We start from the raw sequence: 18,858 nt of genomic DNA, 5'->3' as shown, positions 1-18,858 counted from the left end.
TGTGTATATAGCTGAAGCGAGCAGGCACTCCATGCCGTGAATCCAGTAACGCCTGTGATCTGCCCGAGTTCTGCACCGGCACCAGCCCACACTGCCCCTCCAACGTCTACCTGCACGACGGCCACGCCTGCCACAATGTGGACGGCTACTGTTACAACGGCATCTGCCAGACTCACGAGCAGCAGTGTATCACACTGTGGGGCCAAGGTACATCTAAGGTTCTCCTTCACACCTGATGCGCAGTGTGAATTTTCCAATAATGGTCACCACCAGCTTTTTAATGTGTTTCACTGTGTGTCGCAGGGGCTAAGCCAGCTCCAGGCATCTGCTTTCAAAGGGTGAACTCAGCGGGAGACCCTTATGGCAACTGTGGCAAGGACTCCAAGGGCTCCTTTGCCAAATGTGGAGCAAAGTAAGACCCGATGTTGCCATAGAAACCAGTGATTGCATCTAATTGTATGTGTCAGTAAGCAGTAAAATCTGTGGTTACTGTAGAGGCTGGAATGTGTCTTACCGACTCCAGAGCTGGAACAATCAGCTGATTCATCGACTGGTTATTTAAGTAATTAAAAAAAGGCAAAATATGCCAAAATGGTTCCAGCTTCAAGAATGTGAATATTTGCTCTGTTTCTCTGTTTTATATCATTGTTTTTCAGCTAACTGATAGAATGAGTAATTTAAAGACCTGACACTGGGCTCTGGGAACTCAGGATGGGCTTTCTTCACAGTTTTTTTTTTTTTTGACATTTTACAGACTAAGCTATTAATTAAAAAATAACTGGCACATTAAACAATGGAAATGATCATTAGTTGCAGACATGATTGTGGGATACAGGGCAAAGGAGCAAATTACAAAATCCTCCCAGGTTGTGGTGTGGAGAGGAGCACAAACAAGCTCCCTGTTCTACAGTTTCTCTAATTGGCCAGCTAGAGTGAGCGCAGGAATAATTGCATATATACACATTTGGGGAAAAAACTGTGACATGTTATTCAATTATCACATTGTTATTCTGCCTGTTGTTCGTTCTGTTTACAGAGATGCTAAATGTGGCAAAATCCAGTGTCAAGGAGGAGCTAACCGCCCAGTAATTGGCACCAATGCTGTTTCCATAGAGACAAACATACCCCTGCAGGATGGGGGAAGGATACTCTGCCGAGGTACACACGTCTACTTGGGCGATGACATGCCCGACCCCGGCCTCGTCCTGACCGGCACCAAGTGTGCAGATGGAATGGTGAGAGCTGAGGCCTGAAATGGTTAAACACACACACACACACACACGGATCAGTGCAGCGAGCAGCAGATGACAGTAACTAGTCGGCTGCGAAGTGCTTTTCTGATTTACTTCCACCATTTGCTCGTCAATACATCAATTCCACTTCACTAATTCGTCTATTATGTTGTAGATTAGGATTCACATGGAACTCATGTAACCAGCTGATGACATTTAATACATTTAACAGATAACTACTCAGCCGTGTGTACACTAATTAAAATTTAATCAGCTACAATATTAGAAGCATCTTACACATTTAGGTATCAGTAATCCTATACATACTGTAAATGAATTCAATATGTAATACTGTTGTCTCATTAATCAAGCAGAAAACCTATGATGAATAGCTGACCTGCTGTTTCACCTACAGTTGTAGCTGGTGAACAGTTACAAATGAAAGGCTCCAAGTATTCTACCAAAGAGGTAGATTTTTTCTCAGGATAATTTTTCTAAATTTTGGTGTTTTTTCATCTGTATAATCAGCCCCCATGGGGATATGTGATCTTTATTCCTCTGGAAAGAAAAGACAAAAAATTAGAGGAAAAAAAGTTTCATCTGTGAAACTACCTCATAGAAAAGAATTTCAACAAAAAAAAAGTCCTTGGTCCTTGGGGCTTTCATGCAAGAACATGAGTAAAGCAAGAATAAAGAATAGAGCAAGAAAAGAAAGAGTAAAGTTACTTGTGATAAAAAAGTAATTTAAACTTCCTGAATGCAGGACTTTGTATATTTTACATTAAAGTATTGCTTCTTTAACTTAAGTGAAGGTTTTTGGCTTGTGGTGGCAGCGATCTGTAAGACTGTGCAAAAACACATTATAAACATGCTGCTCAGATGCTGGGAATTAAGAGTGGAAAAACTGATGTGCAGTGACGGGTCATGACTAAGACATTTCAGGAGGTTCTTCAGGGTGTGTCCTCTTCGTCGTTTCAGACTTCACAGTCTTGGACACTTAACTGACTTACCATTATTCAGTCTATTTGGCATCTTCCAGTGGCCATCCACTCAGCCGTTGGTCACTTCAGTGATACAGTTCCTCCATTTAGACTAATGTGCCTCCACCCTTAAAAAAAGATCCAGCCTCCGCCCTAATCTGTCAAAGGCTCTGGCATCTCTCTGTGCCCGTTGCTGCCAAACTCATCTTCACATAGCTTACAGCCTGGATGCATTTGGGTTTGGTGCGTTTAAGGAGCTGTGTAATAACCTTTAAAAATCAGCTTCACTAAATTCGGAACAAAAAAACCCATTGTTAATTAAGAATTGTACTTCATTCTATGCTGTTTTATAGCTGTGGTTTGTCATTGGCCATCTAATAAAACAGTGAACTGGATCTGCTGAATCTTTTCTCTTGAAAGATTAAAGGATTGAGAATATTACTGAAATGCTCTTTGAGCTCAGACTGTCAATTTTTAATGTCTTTGTCTGCTTCAGATGTGTCTGAACCGTCAGTGCCAGAATGTCAGCGTTTTCGGTGTGCACGACTGCTCAGCCAAGTGCAGCGATCGAGGGGTGAGTGCAGCACCTTTCATTTTACTGTCGACAAAAACAAACATGTCAAACATGTGTCTGTCTCACACCAGTCTCCACCCTGTTTGCTTGTTTGCTTAATGTCTCATTCCTCCTTCACACAGAGGTCCGTTTTTGGCTGTAATGTGTTAGAAATGCCCAGTGTACCATGGGTAGCGAGCCGGTACAGTGCCATGCAATCAATCACTCTGGATGCTGAAAGGTTCAATCAATTAGACATAATGGCTTCATTTATGTTCAGCCTTGAGTGCCATTTATCACGCTTGCAGGCAGTCGTCCTTGTCCCAAAAACCTGTGTTGAAATCTGAAGGCTGTGCTATTTGGCCAAACGCTAGGAGCAGTGACACAGTTTGACTTTGAGCCGAGGGAGCAAGGCTATTGAACGTATCTTAAATGCCAACCATCAAACGTCTATGGGTGGTCCCCTTTGAGATGAAATATGTGGCTTTGTGGTGTTACCCCTTAAGTTCACTGGTGGGTCCCAGAGGCTTTGGCTGCAACTGGTAGTTTTTTTTTTTTTTTTTCCCTCATCAAAGCAACAGAAGAAACAAATTTTACTGTGCGTTGAAAAATGAAACATCACCAGTTATATTATACGCTCATATTTGTTTGTCTAGTTCCAATTAAGACATATCTATAAAGCTCTGAGGGCAGTTTTACACAAAGAAATAAAAGGATGTTGCTCCTCGAGGAGACAGGGCACTCCTTCATGCACAGATTAGATCAAGATGTTGCCTTGGAAAGAGGCCCTCACCTGCTTCATATTACCCTGCTGGGGAATCCTCTTAGACTTTGCCATTCCTGCGCTCATGCAAGACAGGAAGACAAGCGAGGGAGAGATTATTAAAATGTGGTATCAGGCAAAGAGCCTGTTCTGATTCTAATACCAGACATCTCTGCAATCTCTAACCTGGCAGCGCTGGCTGCTGTTTGACTCTGCAGTGACATGCAGCAACGCTGACGATCTGCATCACGAGTACTTGTTTACCGTGTCTGCTGCTGAAACAACAGAGAGAAAATTAATTAACAGTAATATTGATAATCAAAGGCCTATTTCCCTGTTTAATTTTGAAGGTAATTGGAAAATAGTTAGTGGATTAATTGAAAATCTTAGTAATTCATCAATATTAAGACAATACTTAACTGAACCCTCTAGAAATGCAATATGACATACATGGCACTTTATCAATAGTGATGAACCATGCATATTAACAATATATATTTGTATTCAAGTGACATACTGTATGACTCTATGGATATACTGTATAAGATTTATATACATTTACACAACACATGTTCAGTACAATTCATATAAAGATAGAAATGCATATTAGTATGAGCTGATGAAAATGTTTCCAATTTCCAACAGGTTATAAAACCTATTGTGTATTCACATGTTTACATTTATGTTTACTGTGGTGTGTAATGCTGAGACAACACAGGGAGATAATTAATTAACAATAATATTGATAATCAAAGGTGGGGATCCCTGGTGAAGTCAGATGTATACCCAGGTCCATAAACATGACTGTGTTGATGAAGTGTATACACTGTAGCTTGATGAGCGCGGAGGCTGCATATTAAATATTAAAGAACCGTGTTTGTAATATCTAACAGGTCCTCGTTTTCATCTACTGCAGGTGTGCAACAACAACAAGAACTGTCACTGTGAGGCTCACTGGGCGCCGCCGTTCTGTGACAAAGCAGGATTTGGAGGCAGTGTGGACAGTGGCCCCATCAGATTAACAGGTGAGTCAACACAACAGCTGCAACTCAAGTGCAAGGAAAGGCGGATTTATTGTATGAGTAATGGATCGTGTTATGTCATCGGTCTTGAGGATTTCAACAATAACATATCTTAAAAGCCTAAAAACATTTGTGTCCACCGCCTAACGTTTAGTTTGAAGAGACGACAAAACATTGAACATCATAAGACAAATCTGCAATCTGACTAACTGTATATATTATGTGGACCACAGTCGCTGAAACTTTCCAATTTCTTCTGTGTGTGTGTTCCTAAACAGACAATGGGAGTCTGACTGTGGGCATCCTGGTGGCTCTCCTCATGGTGCTGGGAGCTGGTCTGATCATCTGCATCAAGAGAAAAACCCTGCTGGGCCTGCTCCTCACCAGTAAGAAGAACCCAATCGAGAAGCTCAGGTGAGCTCAGAACATGAAAGTTAAATTATTTCAAATGTGAAAGTTTTTTTTTTTTCTTTTAACTTCTTGTAGTGTTTGTTTTTGATGGAAGCTGCTCGGTGGAAACTGGTCACACTGTGTGAAGTCAATTACTGTGTGTGATGTGTTTTGATTTCATAATTTGAAATATATGCCATTTGTAACTGATTAATATCATCAAGTGTATAATTAGCGGTATATAATTCCTCCTTTTGTGTTCCAGATCAGTGAGCGCTTCAATCAGCGGACCGTCCCCTCCTAACCAGCCTCCATCTTCCAGCACGACTACATCTCCATCAAGACCGGCCCCGCCTCTGCCGCACAGTGCCACCATCTTCAAGGTCACTAGATCCCACGGCTTTGCTCGACAGGCCCGTTACAAACACACGGAGATAGAGTGTGCAAACAGAGCAGCGCCTTTTGCACAACATGCGAGTCAGTCAAACAAAAGGGAAAGCATCGCCAGCAGCCGATCAGAGCTGTAATATCCTCGCCGGAATGCCGCAGCTGTTTCAATAGCACAAATCATCCTCAGCAGGATTGACGTGTTGTTTTCACACAAATGGCAGCTCATTCAAATCCAATTAAATCATCCCTCTCTATGTGGACATGTGGAGGAGGTGGTGATAATGGAGTCTGTTGTGAGCAGCGTTTTCGAGACACTTCAATATATTTCTTGTCATTAACAACTGCCTGTTAAGAGAGAAATAGTCATATCTGCACGATTCCCACATGAGCAAGGTTGATGCGGCCGCTTATTTGAGATATGAAGTCGTCCTGTCACTGATAATAGGAAGACGGAGCGAGAGTTTTGGCTGTAATGACTTGTGTGCCTACATCACTGCATGCCTTAACTACTCCATTACTGCCCTGACATGCTTTGTAATGGGAAGTGACCCGTGATCGATTGAGTTTAGGAGCCGCTGAAATAAGAGGAGCTGTGTCTGAACTGGCATTTGTGCTGCGAGGGGTGGCACATGAGTGAGACGAGCTGTTGCGCATTACCAAGAGAATCGGTGTTTCCAGTTAGTGGCATGTGGTTTTCATTGGAGGTCAACGGTAAGAGGAGAAAGGATGTAAAGGCTGTTTGATGTAAGCACAGTGCAGGTGAGGTCATTTTCCAGTTGTCGGGAGCTTGTGTTAAACCGCCGCAAGACTGCATGTGCGCATGGTTTTTTTATGTGTTACATTGTGTCCACATCTGGCCACGGCTAAATACCAGGCAGACTCATATTTTGGCTCTATTCTATGTCTGATCTGTCTCAGTGGGAGTGTGTGTGGGCTCCTTAGCTCTGTACACCTTTGTATGAGGCCAATCGGGTGCTCATGGCACAGATTCGGTCTTTCCCTTTGAAAGGTTACAATGAGCGGACTTCTGGCTGTAATAGCGAGCGCTTGATTTATACATCTCAAGAAGATGGGAGGAGGTTAACATGAGTGTTACTGATAGGAAACAGAAACAGGAACAGTTTTCTTCTCTGACTTACTTTTCTGATTCTGTCTTTCATCTCTCTGCAGCCTCCTCACCGGGGGTCGGAAGCAGCGTTCCCACCGGCACCCTACCCCTCCCACAGCCTGCGCAGGCTGCCCCAGTGCCCTCCAGTTCACCCCAGCCACCCCGTCCCCCTGTCTCTCACGGTGTCCCTGTCCCCTGTCCCCGGGCAGCTGAGACCTCCGGTGCCTCCACCTCACCGAGCTCCTCCGCCTCACATCCACATCGCAGCCAGAGGGGCATCGTTTCGCAGTGCGTCACGCCATAACTCCTGCAGGATGGTCATGGTGAGTGAGTTCCCCGTTCCCTCGCTTGGAAACATTTTATTTGATGGTGTTACTCGCTGTAATTTCTCCGCTGGGTCTGGGGAGCTTTTACTCACTACTACAGCCTATAATACCTAACCAGGGAAATGATGTTGTTTCACTGCACCTTCAGATGGGTGTTGTGATGTCGACTGTTTTCATGGTGCTTTTGTGTCCCATAAAAGTATATGCATGTTGACAGTTATGCACAGTCTCATAAAATAACGAGGTTAACCCGGGAGCTAGCGTCATCCAAGCGAGACTTCAATTCTACAATACAAACCACCACATAAATAATGAAAATGGAGCCAGACTTGCAGAAGGGTGGGGAGTTGGAGAAGAGATGAAACGGCAACTTCAGTGAGCTAGTATGTCCAGATATCACAGGGTGGTAAACTCACTGCCACTGGTATTCCATGGAGTTTAGTTGTGGCATCTGCAGCCTCTCAGAGTTGAGGGGAAGAGAAAGCCAGAGGTTCCTGGTGTTAAATCCCTCTCACTCAGTGATTCTCAAAGACTCTTATTTGCCTTTAATCCGGTTTGACTTATACCCTGTGGGCAAGAGAGACAGAGAGAGGCAAAGGGAGAGATGAGCGAAGCGACAGAAAGACATGATGATAAAAGGGACAAAGGGAGGCTCAAGATAATGAGTAAAGACTTGATTAATCAGAGAATGAATGACAGTATAATAATATGCATGAAATAATATAGAATATGAGGAGGTATAATTCTCAGCAAATACAGGGTGTTGAAAGTAAATTGCCTTTTATATTTGCTTACAACTACATCATACTGTATTTTAATCAGGTATTAAATAGTTATATTATGGTTGAGTTGTTATCTGCAGCTCCTGGGAAGTTTGGTATTAAAGGTCGCCCAATGTAGAAAGAGAGATACCCTTGTCTTTTTTTTAAATTATAAAGCAGGTCTAGCTTTTATATTAATACTGTGAAAGTATCAAAGTGCTTGGTCCACAGCGAAATACTCACAATCGGTTCAAGAACTGTGGCTTAAAAATGAGCTATCAGGACTTCTGTATCTTTGTGATGTCACAAGTCAGGGCTCTCACTTCTGCCCCCACCATCCAACTTTAAAGGATTTAATTTCTTAAGTGTTTACCTGGAGAAACCTGTTTCTTTTCTTTTTTTTTAGTCTGCTTTATTTGTATTTGATCACTCAACCAATCAACCAATCAGAGGAGATGCTCACAGGCTCCTCTCTTCTGATTGGTTCACTGACTTCTTGTTGCTAGAGCTTTAAGGAGAATTCTGAGAGAGAAGATGCAGAACTACTCTGAGATGGTTTTTGGTACAAAAACAAAACTGAAACTGAAACTGAAAGCACCAGAGAAGTGTAAACTATGGAACCTTTTAAGGTACAAACAAACAAAAATGCAAGACAACAACATTAAAGAACATAAAGCAAAATGCAGCATAAATAAAAATAAATGCCTTTTAAACGTATGTTATGTGAAATGCTTTAGAACATACAGTATAGCTTCCAGAGCCATTTAAACAAGCAGCACTCGGTTCCACAAAGGTGCTTGGCTTTCATGCACCTGTACAACAGGTGAGGTGCAGCAGCTCTTGGCAGTTGTTTTGACTTCAATAAGTCGACTTTTCCCTCTCAGCTGCTCCTATTTAATGTCAAAGTGTGAAACTGAAAAGGGATTCCTGTTGGCAGCAGACTTCACCAGCAGTATCTTTAGCAGCTGTTTGGCAGCTCTGAGACATTGACAAAGTCCCACACACACACACACACATACACACATACACTCATGCAGTGAAAGCAAGCTCTCTGCTGGGGGCACGGGAAGTATTTTCCACTTGGATCACTTCACCTGAGGGAGCCAGCAGGGTTTCAGACAGACTTGAATTTGTGAGATATGGGTTCAGTTATTCTAAGTTGAAACTGCAGCAGAATTTTGTGCCTATTAATCACCTTATCAGAGAGGCTCTGTTCATCTAGCTGCATTTCACTCTGCTGTTTGGTATTGTTCTGATAGTTTTGGATGGAGCTCAAGCCGGCCCCATTGGATGACAGCACTGGCTGTCAGTGAGATGAATTCATAGCACTTGGCCTCATGGATATAAAGGGGAGACGTCATGTAACCTCCATTACAGACTTCACTCACAGTGTAGGGCATTAAAGTTTTCATTGAAAACATTAAATCAGGGCATCAAATTTACTTTTGACGTTGGAGTGATGTTTTGCATCAGTAGTCCCAATTCCAAGGGTGAGTGAGGTCTGAGGGTCAAACTGTGTGGGTCCTTCCTTCTGTGATGTTTGAGGAGGTTCCTCTTGAGCCAAGTAGAAGAGGAGGAAGTGAATGGAGTCCAGATGGGGACTAGGTAGTAGGTCTTTATCATGGCCCCAGTCTTTTAGAAAAGATTAAAACCACATGACTGCTCCTCTTCTTGCAGGTTTGGTTGCATGGGCACTGCTGCCCTCATGCATGGGAGAGGAGGACGAGGCCAAAGGCCTGAGCTGCAGTTGTCTGACTGTGAGTGCCACCTGCTGGAGATTCTCAGTCAATGTTTATATGTGTCTGTTGTTTGTCAGGAGTTGGAGAAGCCCAGTCCTCCTCAGAAGCCCCTTCCCGCTGATCCAAGGAGCTCCCGCCTGGTTAGAAGTCCCTCTGCAGTGCAGGGCCACGCTGTAATCCAAGGGCCCTCTGCTGTTTGTGGCCCTTTACCTAGACCTGTACGCCCTGTGCCACACCCCAACAGGTGAGCTCCAACTGCCAACAGATATCCTGAAAAACAGCACTCAAGCTTGTACGTTTTTTTGTACGTATTTGAAACCCTTTTCTTCTCTTTTAGACCCAGTCCCAAACATCCTCCAACACTACCAAAGCCTTGCATAATTGCCAACGTCAAATACAGCAGCTGAGACTTTGGCCAAAAGGGACATTGTTGTGATAAGACACTAAAGAAATTGCACTATGAAAGCTCTGAAACCCTTACAAAAAGATGGTGGCTTCTCTGAGTTTTGAATCAGGAGATCTGCCGTGTCCCTTTGGTGCTCTGTCTCTGAATGGTGCTACGAGTCTGAGCTCAGGTACATGTAAAGTATTTATATTATGTATTTATTGCCACGCAGTGCACTGTGCCAGACACTTTTACCACATGGTAGCAACTTAAAACTTTTTAATTTGTTGTTTGTATCAATTTCACAATTATTGTTTTTTCCATATCAACTGATCTTTGTTGAGGTGATAGGAGACTTTAAAAAAAAAAAAAAAGCCAATCTGTGAAATTGTGATTGCAGAAATGTTTTTGTGAAACATGTTTTAATGAAGGGAACCCTTTACATGATAGTTTTGTTCTGTATACAGCAGGAAGAGTTATTGTGCAATGACGGATGAGAACAGAGAAAACTTCAGAGAAGACTTCTAGTTCATTTGCAATTCTGTGGGGGTTTTCCTGGAGGGGAAATGTTCTCCGTAGCAGCTTTGAGCCAGACTGAAAAGGTCTGAAACAACCACTGAAAAAAGAATGGTATCACCACAGCAGCTCTGCAATGTGACTGTCAAATGATTAAACAACCGAAACACCATGTGGGGAATATGAGGGGCTGAAAATGCAGCTGAAACACAGGCCTGTTTCTTCTTCATTTATATTACAGGAAGGTAACAAGTTGGATTGTGAAATGTCACTGATTTGCCATTTTTTTTGTTGCATTAACGAGACCCGAGAAGCTCACTCGAGGGATCTGGGTACTGAGGTATGAACCGAACATGGATCTAAAAATGAGCCAAGATCAAGGAAGCGTTCATCCCGCAGAGAGAGTAAACTTCTCAGAAGCACTGCACGGCTAAAGGTCATGCGTGTTGAATATTTCTGTCTGTGTCGGTCTGCAGTGCGGATTAAACCACGGACTGTCTCAAAGCTGTGGCCGTACAGGCGTCACAGAGGCACTCACTTGTAAACAGCCAATGTCTGGCTACAGTGTTCATGTGTGCATTTTAAAATCATGTCTCTACTGTGATGGGAGAGGACAGACTCACTCTGCAAGGACACATTTTTAGATCTCTCTGCCGCTTGAAACAAAGTGCAGTGTTTCCTCGATGAACACTGAGCCACCGATTGTCCAAAATCATCCAGTGCAGTTATTCATTTTCTATTTTTTGTACCTTTTTACTTTGGCTATTGAGATTGTTTTTAAAGCCAATCTGCATTCTGGATACAGACTCCTGCATAAATCTGACGTGGTAATCGAACTGTGTTTTATCATTCTCTCAGATTTCTTCTTTTACTGGTTTGCAATGCAGCATATATACAATATGTTCACACTGAGCAACATTTCCTTTAAGCACAGCTCCTCACAAATGCGTAGGCTGAAAAGTGACATGGACTCAACTTTGGACTTTTGTTACTTTTGATACTGTTGTATTTTTAATAATGCACTTAGTTTTACATTCATTGCTTTGTTTACTTTGCTTTTTTCCAATGCTAAGTGTCCATGTACTAATAGTCTTTGAGTCACTTGACTATACAATATTGTCCGTATGTTCCTTGTATGTTGTTTTACAGGTGAACGCATTTTCATGCAGAATGCTTTTTTTTATGGCGACTCTTTGATACATCATATGTAAAGAAAACACTTCAAGTGTCAGTGTCTGGTCATGGTATCTTGAACACTTGAGCAGTATTAGTAAAAACTGTTTTTTCAATTGATTTCTGTGCCCACTTCTCTTTTTCCACACAGCATGCATGTTTTCAGCAAAATGCCATAAAATAAAGAGATCAATCATATTAAAGAAACAGTTATTATCTCTATTAAAAAGTCCTTTTCAGTGTTAAAACCCAAAACAAGTCTGCATGCACAAAAACAATGGCAGTTTTACTCCAGCAGTCCCACTTTGTACACAACGGCATAAAAGGCAGATTTAATACTTATCCATTTTCAAAACCACAATTGCTGTGACTCAACAATAACCAACCCTGCTGTCTTTTACACTAGAGATAAAATACAGCCAGAAGATTGACTAGTGAATGCTATAATACTGAAAATGGAATTAACATTTTACAAGAGTCTTTATTTTCAGAGATTTTAGGTTTCAAACTGGTTTAACCATTTGGATCAGACGTTTGTGGCAGCTGAGCTTAATACAACACGCTGAGCTTTTGTCTAAAAGTCATTTACTGAGTTCTGTGTGGAGGATTTAAAAAAATAGTTTCAATCAATACAGGTGTGGGATTGTGTGTTCCTGGGATGTTCAACAGAAATAGAATGGGGAGGGAAAAATCTTGTTAATGCTAATGAGAAACTGAAGAAAGTCCACACACTGTCAAGTTTTTTCGTTAGAATAAAAGAGAAAGAGATTGTGGATCCACTGAAATAAGTGTTAAATGTTGAATATTTGAACTATGGTATAAATGAAATCATTAACATGCATTTGTTCATGGTTCCTAACAGACAAGCAGGTTGAGCAGCTGAGACCTGCCTCAGTTTTAAGAAAGATTAAAGTACACTTGTTTAGGCAGATGTGTGTGTGTATGAAAGTGGAGTGAATAATGACCAAACAGCTCCCCCCTGTGGACAATCGACAGCTGCTAAAAGCACTGAAGCAATTTCAACTTGGCTCCCCCCATGGACCACCCTACCCCAACTCATAGGTGCCTCTCAAATAATGAAAAGACAATATTTAAAAGAGCAGCACCTTTCACTTCATTTCCAACTCTTTCTATTATACTTTTTTTTTCATATACATTTTCAACATGTTATCTTATGCTGTGTAATAATTGTGACTTAGGGTCCTTTAACTTCTACCATTTAAAGTGGCAGATATGAGCTTCCATATAAAGAATCACTACTGACATAATAAACCTGTATGAATAAAGATGGATATTTCTGAGGATACCGCTTGGTGGGAACTGGAAACATCCGTCCACAGCTTGAGCGTCCTCGCTACTTTCCACGTGATCATTAATAATAACATTCAGGCGATTATGACGGGCTCGTGGACGCTGCGCTCCGTAGTGAATGTGAAGCCCCTGAGCAAATCAAAACACGTGTGAAGCCACACTGGGGGAGAGAAATTACGCACCGGTGCGCACCGCGCGTCAGCCTGCCGCAAAGTGGACGACCCCCAAAAACTTTGGGTAGAATAGTTTTAATCAAAACGAGGTCGGGAGGAGACGTTCTCGTTAATCCTTTTACTTTAAATACCGATTATCAAATCTAAATGTGTCATGTCGGGGGACAATAATCCAGCGGAGCCGGACATTTACCTTGAAAGTGAAGAATGCCCCGGGGAGGATGCACTTGGCTTTGGGGATGATCTGGAGTTAAACCAGTTCGATGGATTGCCTTTTTCCTCTCGTTACTACAAATTGCTGAAGGAGAGGAAGACTTTGCCTGTGTGGAAGGTCAGGCACCAGTTTGAAGATGCTCTGGTAAACAACCAGCTGGTTATTGTGAGTGGGACAGCAAAGACTGGGAGGAGTACTCAGGTAAGACTGTCAATAATACTCATTTAGGGAAGAGGAGCAGGATGGAATAAAGATATTGTACTTTTTATTCCTCTCTGTTGTTGTATATTTAGACCAAAATACCAAAGCATAACACATGTGCTGAATGTGTTGTCACATGGTCAGTGTCACTGTCATTTATTTGAGATGACCTGTTTTCTATCCAGCACAACTTTTCTCAGAGATAGTTTTGATACTTGTGACTTTTTTTTAGTAATAATAAATAAAAAACTTGACTGAAGGTGTAGGCTTCCATGGTGTGGGTCTGTATGAACAGGCTGCCCAGCTCAGCAGATGCTGTTGTGTCACTGTGCTGCTGTCCAAGCTGCAGCCTGCCTGCCTGACTGTCAGCCAGCACAAAGGCTCCAGCAGGGGTGTTAGGGGACCTCCTGCTGCTAAGCCCTGATCCGCTGGAGCCGCCACATGCTGCCAAAGCAATTTTGCATTATGAGCGATAATACCATAGGATATCTCCTGTCACTGTTTGTTTTGCTGTGTGCTTAAACAAAAGCTGTTGCCACAATCCTGAAAGGATGCCCACTGCTGGAAAACCCAAGTTGATGTGAATAAAAGATGTTGTGTTTTGTGGAGCATTAGTAACTACAGAGCCCTGTCAAGACACGGTGAAGTGTGGAAGGTGAACAACATTCGGTGTTTATTCTCTTTCAGATCCCTCAGTGGTGCGCTGAGTTCTGCCTGTCAGCCCAGTACCAGCACGGCATGGTCGTGTGCACACAGACCAACAGGCAGCAGGCTGTCGATCTGGCCTTGCGTGTGGCTGATGAAATGGATGTCAACATAGGCCATGAAGTTGGTTACACCATCCCCCTGGAGACCTGCTGCTCCTCCGACACCGTTCTGAGGTTTGTTGACGAGCTCTCTGTCTGTCTGTTGCGTAGCCAGCAGCGGCACGCGTGAATGGCACTTTAATATCGTCCACAAACCGTCTCTTTTCACTCTTAATTTTTTCCTTGCCTCTGCTTTGGTCACACAGATATTGCACTGATGATATGCTGCTGAGAGAGATGATGTCAGACCCTTTTCTGGAGCACTACGGGGCCATTATTATCGACCAGGCCCACGAGAGGACAGTAAGCACAGACATCCTTCTAGGTCTCCTCAAGGACATCCTGCTGCAGAGGCCGGAGCTCAGGGTGGTGGTCCTCGCCGTCCCACCCATGACCGACAAGCTGCTGGGCCACTACGGCAGCATCCCTCACATCAGTCTGGAGACCTCGTGTCCTGCTGAGGTGGTCCACAGCAACAGCGGCAACAAAGACTACTTCTACTCAGCACTGAGACTGGTGCTGGAGATCCATCGAACCAAAGAGGATGGAGATGTCATTGTGTTTTTTGCCTCAGCTGAGGTAGGTCTCTTTTTTTCAGGTATTGTTTCATTGTGTTCAGAGCTGAGACTGGTTTAACAAATGTGACTCCTCCTACTTTTACTTGTAATTGTTGTGCAGGAGGTCCATTGTGCCCAAAGCATCCTCCAGAGAGAGGGCACCAGGTTGGGAGCCGACTTGGGCGAGATGGTGCCTGTGGTTCTGCACCCGAGCCAGGGAGGGCTACTGCCTTTCCTGACCAAGCAGCCGGAATCCAACAGGTCCAGGAGGGTTTTCCTCTCTAAACAACAGGGGGAGGATTTGTGGTGGTCTACAGAGTCCGTCAACTTTGTCATCGACACAGGAGTCCAGAAAAAAATGGTGAGTTATTGCATTTAATGAGACACATTATCTACATAGACAAATATCCTGCTGATTTTAATTAGTATTTTGGTTTCTATTGTCTGTTGTAGGTGTACAATCCAAGAATAAGAGCGAACTCTGAGATGCTCCAACCCATAAGTCAATGTCAGGCAGACGTACGGAAGCAGTTGTCTGGGTCAAGAGGTGTGTCCAACAACCTGCTACCTAGAGAATAAATGAACCTATTGAAAAGTTTGTTTCAGATTATTTGAAAGTCAGACTTGGAGTCTCCACAATACTAATCCTCTGAGAAAAACTTTCACCAATCAGAGTTCATGGAAAACTGCAACCTTCTTTTTTTTCTCTGCCTTACTGACTTAGGTTGAATGTATTTCCTATAGGTAAATGTTTCTGCCTGTATCCAGAGGAGATCCAGCTTCCTGTGGAAAACTCCTCACAGATCTTAGAGTCCAACATCACACCAACAGTCCTGTTCCTAAAAAGGATGGAGATAGCCGGCCTGGGACAGTGCGACTTCATCGACAGACCAGGTGAAGCATCTTTTCAGGGGAAAGTGGACAAGTTAACAATGAAACACAGTTCATAAAGCTTTTTTCTTTTTTTTTGGAGGGGGGGTTACTGGTTCCCACAGACCACATGTCTCTCTTACTCTCTCCCACCCTAAAACACAACCACAAGTGTATGTGAGAGAGTTTTTTGGCAAAAGGAAGTACAGATGAATTTGCTCTGTGTAGCTGTTTGGGCCCAGTCAGCCATGATTTAGCTGAGCTGACAAGGCCCTGCTGCTAACTATTGTCTGAGCTCTGACCCACCCTAACATGAACAGAACAGGCTAAAAGAGGCCAGCTCATTAACGATTACACAACATGTCTCATTAGGGCAGCGCCAGACATGTACAATGAAGTGGAAGCACGGGCCAAACGTGCTGTAATATCTCTAAATTCTTGCCGAATTTGGCACGAAAGTGATCTGCCCCCGTGTACATATATAATTATGTTTTCTTGAATAGAAGTAATGTGCGAAATTAAAAGCTCAAAGCCACCAACTGTGTGATTGCAGTATCTTTCAAATTGTTCAGAGGATAGAAGTCAGTGTTTGTAGAAAAATAAGAGCTAGAGTTGCGGTCTTTTGTTGTTTTTGGCCCAGGTATCTCATCAATTAGTGTGTTTTTTGGTGCTTCCACTTGAGGCCACCAAAGTCAGAAATTTACAAATTCTCTGTTTTTTGTATGAGGGAGACAAAACTTGTTATATCCCACCACAATATGTACAAGATATTATGGAGATTAGTTTACAAAAACATGCACAGTCATGCTTGTATATTTGTTTTTTGGCAGATCCTGAGGGTCTCATGCAGGCATTAGAGGAGCTGGACTACCTCGCCGCTTTAGACGATGATGGCAACTTGTCTGAGATTGGTATAATAATGTCTGAAATCCCCCTGGAGCCTCAGATGGCCAAAGCTCTTCTAGCATCCTGCGAATTCGACTGTGTGAGTGAGATGCTGACAATTTCGGCAATGCTGTCAGGTACGTTTCGTATTCGCTTCATCTTTGACTTCAGTTTATAATCACAAGAACATTTGTCTCAGGTTCAAGATCCTCTGTCTGCATCATTCATTCACTATATGAACAATATTGTAGTTTGCCCTAATAAGAATGTATTCTTAGCAATTCTTGCCTGGTTAAATAAAGGTTTACCACTACTTACTATATGTGCAGATACATACAGACATACATACACACAGCAGCTCCTTCCAGACACTGAACCAGATGGCCTTTGGTTAGAGTGGCTTGTCTCAGTGATGTTGACCTCTTTGTTTCCTTGTGTCTTAGCGCCAAGCTGCTTCCTGCAGCCACCTGCTGGCATGACCCACGAGGCCGTCCAGTGTCACAGAAAGTTCCAGCACCCTGAGGGCGACCACTTCACCCTCATAAACGTCTACAATGCCTTCAAACAAATCCAGAGAGAACAATGTGAGAAGAACACAACAGAACCAGTCAACTCAAATAAAATATTACCATTAACATGCTGCAATATAACATGACACACACCGACCGAGATTCATCTTTACTATAGTAAAGTGTCAGGTTACATCAAGGCCTGTTTATTGAGAAAGAACAGAGGATACTGTTACATGAGAAACTATTTTAAGCCCTAACATATTTATATGAAAGAAATTATTGGAATAAATCTTAGAACATGTACAATTATAAGAATTGAAAACTTGACACTAACAGTTGATATTATTAAGGCTTAAGTCTACATTTCTGTGTCTACAACCTCATTTTGAAGTTGAATCTCTGCCTCACTATACTGTATGTAATGTGATATATTGCATGTTTCCCCCCAGATTTTACTGCAGAAAAGTGGTGCCAGGACTATTTCCTGGATCACTCGGCCCTGAAGACAGCCGAGGCCGTCAGATCAGAGTTGACAGACACTTTGAACAGGATCGAGCTTCCCATCTCGGACCCCTCCTTTGGAACCAAGACCAACACACTCAACGTCAAAAGAGCTCTGCTGGCTGGCTTCTTCATGCAGGTATATATGGGAAATAAATGCCAATGCTGACGAACTGCCTCCAGTAATGAATCTGTATTCATGTCTAAATACCTTTTTTCCTTTTTCATAGATTGCTCGTGATGTGGACGGATCAGGAAACTACTTCATTTTGACACACAAGCACATGGCGCAGATGCACCCGCTCTCCAGCTACGGGGCTCAGTCGCAGAAGCTTGGACTGCCAGAGTGGGTTGTTTTCCACGAGTATACTCTGTCAGAGAACAACTGCATGAGGACGGTCTCAGAAATTTCCCCTCAAGTGTAAGTCGAACCCTTTAGCAGATCTCCCATGTGCACAAGCAGCTTAGCTCTCATCTCTCATGACTAATGTTTCAGTTGCTATTTGATCACCAAGTAACTGAATTTCTGTCTTGCATTCTTTTTAGGTACATTCAAATGGCACCATTGTATTTCTTCTACAATCTGCCCCCTAGTGAAAGCAAAGACATACTGCAAGACATGTTGGACCCTGATGCATCTCGAAAATGTAAAGATGAGAAACAAAAAGCTGCAGCTGTTGCCGATGATGCCAGCGGTGGATGTGCTGTGATGCCGCAGACTTATGACAGATGTGTGATTCAATGACCTGAAATCCTACATATAACAGTCTTGGTTTTTATTATCATCTTATCACCAAATGCAAATATACATGTTAAATATTTATCGTCAATCCAAACTGTAATTTTTTTTTGCTCTGTTTCAATGCCTAACAATTGTGTAAAAAAAGTAAACACATCATGGCAACCTTTATCAGTTGCAGTGTAAAGAAATGTGTAACCTTTTTTTCCTTTGAGAACTTAGTAATAAGTTTTCCTGCACTCTTCACCAGCACTGAGTCTAGAAACACCAGTTATTCCGAGCTGTTCAGATGTTTGGGCGTTAATGAGCAGCAGAGGGGCTGCAGATCTGTTGCTGCTCTTTCAACAGATAAATCATCCCATCCCACATCCTGCACAAACAACCAGGGAAGATGCAGACTCAAAGGCATGGTCCTGCACGTTGATGCACATTTAAGATGCTGGAAGAGTCATTTGTCCCTTATTTCTAAAGCACATCTGTGTTGGTGCACCTTTTCTCTTCAGGGTTGACATGGTGTGTAGGGGTGTGGTTTTTCAACATGTCTGAGTTGACATGCTTTCAAATTAAGAAAAAATGATTGTCAAGACAGCAGATATAAGACATTTATTAACTGTCAAGAGAGCTACCAAAATGTTTAATTCCAAAACCGTTTGTAGGAAAGGAAAAAAAAAGGTTTAATGCCACCAAAGTCAACCAAATCAAACTGGTTATTGTCAACTTTCTATTAATTTGTCATTGAAGGAATTCTGGT

At 42.6% G+C, this 18,858-nt stretch overlaps 2 protein-coding genes across 2 annotated transcripts in view; both read left to right on the top strand.

Moving 5' to 3' along the window:
- Positions 1–11,458, top strand: part of adam12a (ADAM metallopeptidase domain 12a) — a 70,582-nt gene extending 59,124 nt beyond the window's left edge. Inside the window, exons 14-23 of the mRNA XM_085760643.1 lie at positions 12–207; positions 304–412; positions 1,037–1,235; positions 2,709–2,786; positions 4,445–4,553; positions 4,829–4,964; positions 5,206–5,323; positions 6,501–6,761; positions 9,342–9,508; positions 9,602–11,458. Coding sequence (XP_085616769.1) covers positions 12–207; positions 304–412; positions 1,037–1,235; positions 2,709–2,786; positions 4,445–4,553; positions 4,829–4,964; positions 5,206–5,323; positions 6,501–6,761; positions 9,342–9,508; positions 9,602–9,671 — 1,443 coding nt within the window. The 3' untranslated portion in view covers positions 9,672–11,458. The remainder of the gene's footprint in view (positions 1–11; positions 208–303; positions 413–1,036; positions 1,236–2,708; positions 2,787–4,444; positions 4,554–4,828; positions 4,965–5,205; positions 5,324–6,500; positions 6,762–9,341; positions 9,509–9,601) is intronic.
- Positions 11,459–12,746: 1,288 nt separating this feature from the next.
- On the top strand, positions 12,747–18,778 carry dhx32a (DEAH (Asp-Glu-Ala-His) box polypeptide 32a). Its single transcript, XM_085762116.1, has 11 exons — positions 12,747–13,237; positions 13,925–14,118; positions 14,250–14,622; positions 14,722–14,961; positions 15,054–15,147; positions 15,345–15,494; positions 16,301–16,492; positions 16,799–16,939; positions 17,317–17,507; positions 17,599–17,789; positions 17,915–18,778. The coding sequence occupies exons 1-11, from the start codon at positions 12,977–12,979 to the stop codon at positions 18,111–18,113; spliced, it is 2,226 nt and encodes a 741-aa protein (XP_085618242.1). The 5' UTR covers positions 12,747–12,976; the 3' UTR covers positions 18,114–18,778.
- The last annotated feature ends 80 nt before the right edge of the window (positions 18,779–18,858 follow it).

Source organism: Trachurus japonicus, chromosome 19 (genome assembly GCF_045865225.1).
Source record: "Trachurus japonicus isolate A0001 chromosome 19, Traja_1.0".
NCBI classification, from domain to species: Eukaryota; Metazoa; Chordata; class Actinopteri; order Carangiformes; family Carangidae; genus Trachurus; species Trachurus japonicus.
The sequence above is the reverse complement of the archived record's forward strand: the minus strand, read 5'-3'. Positions and strand labels throughout refer to the sequence as shown.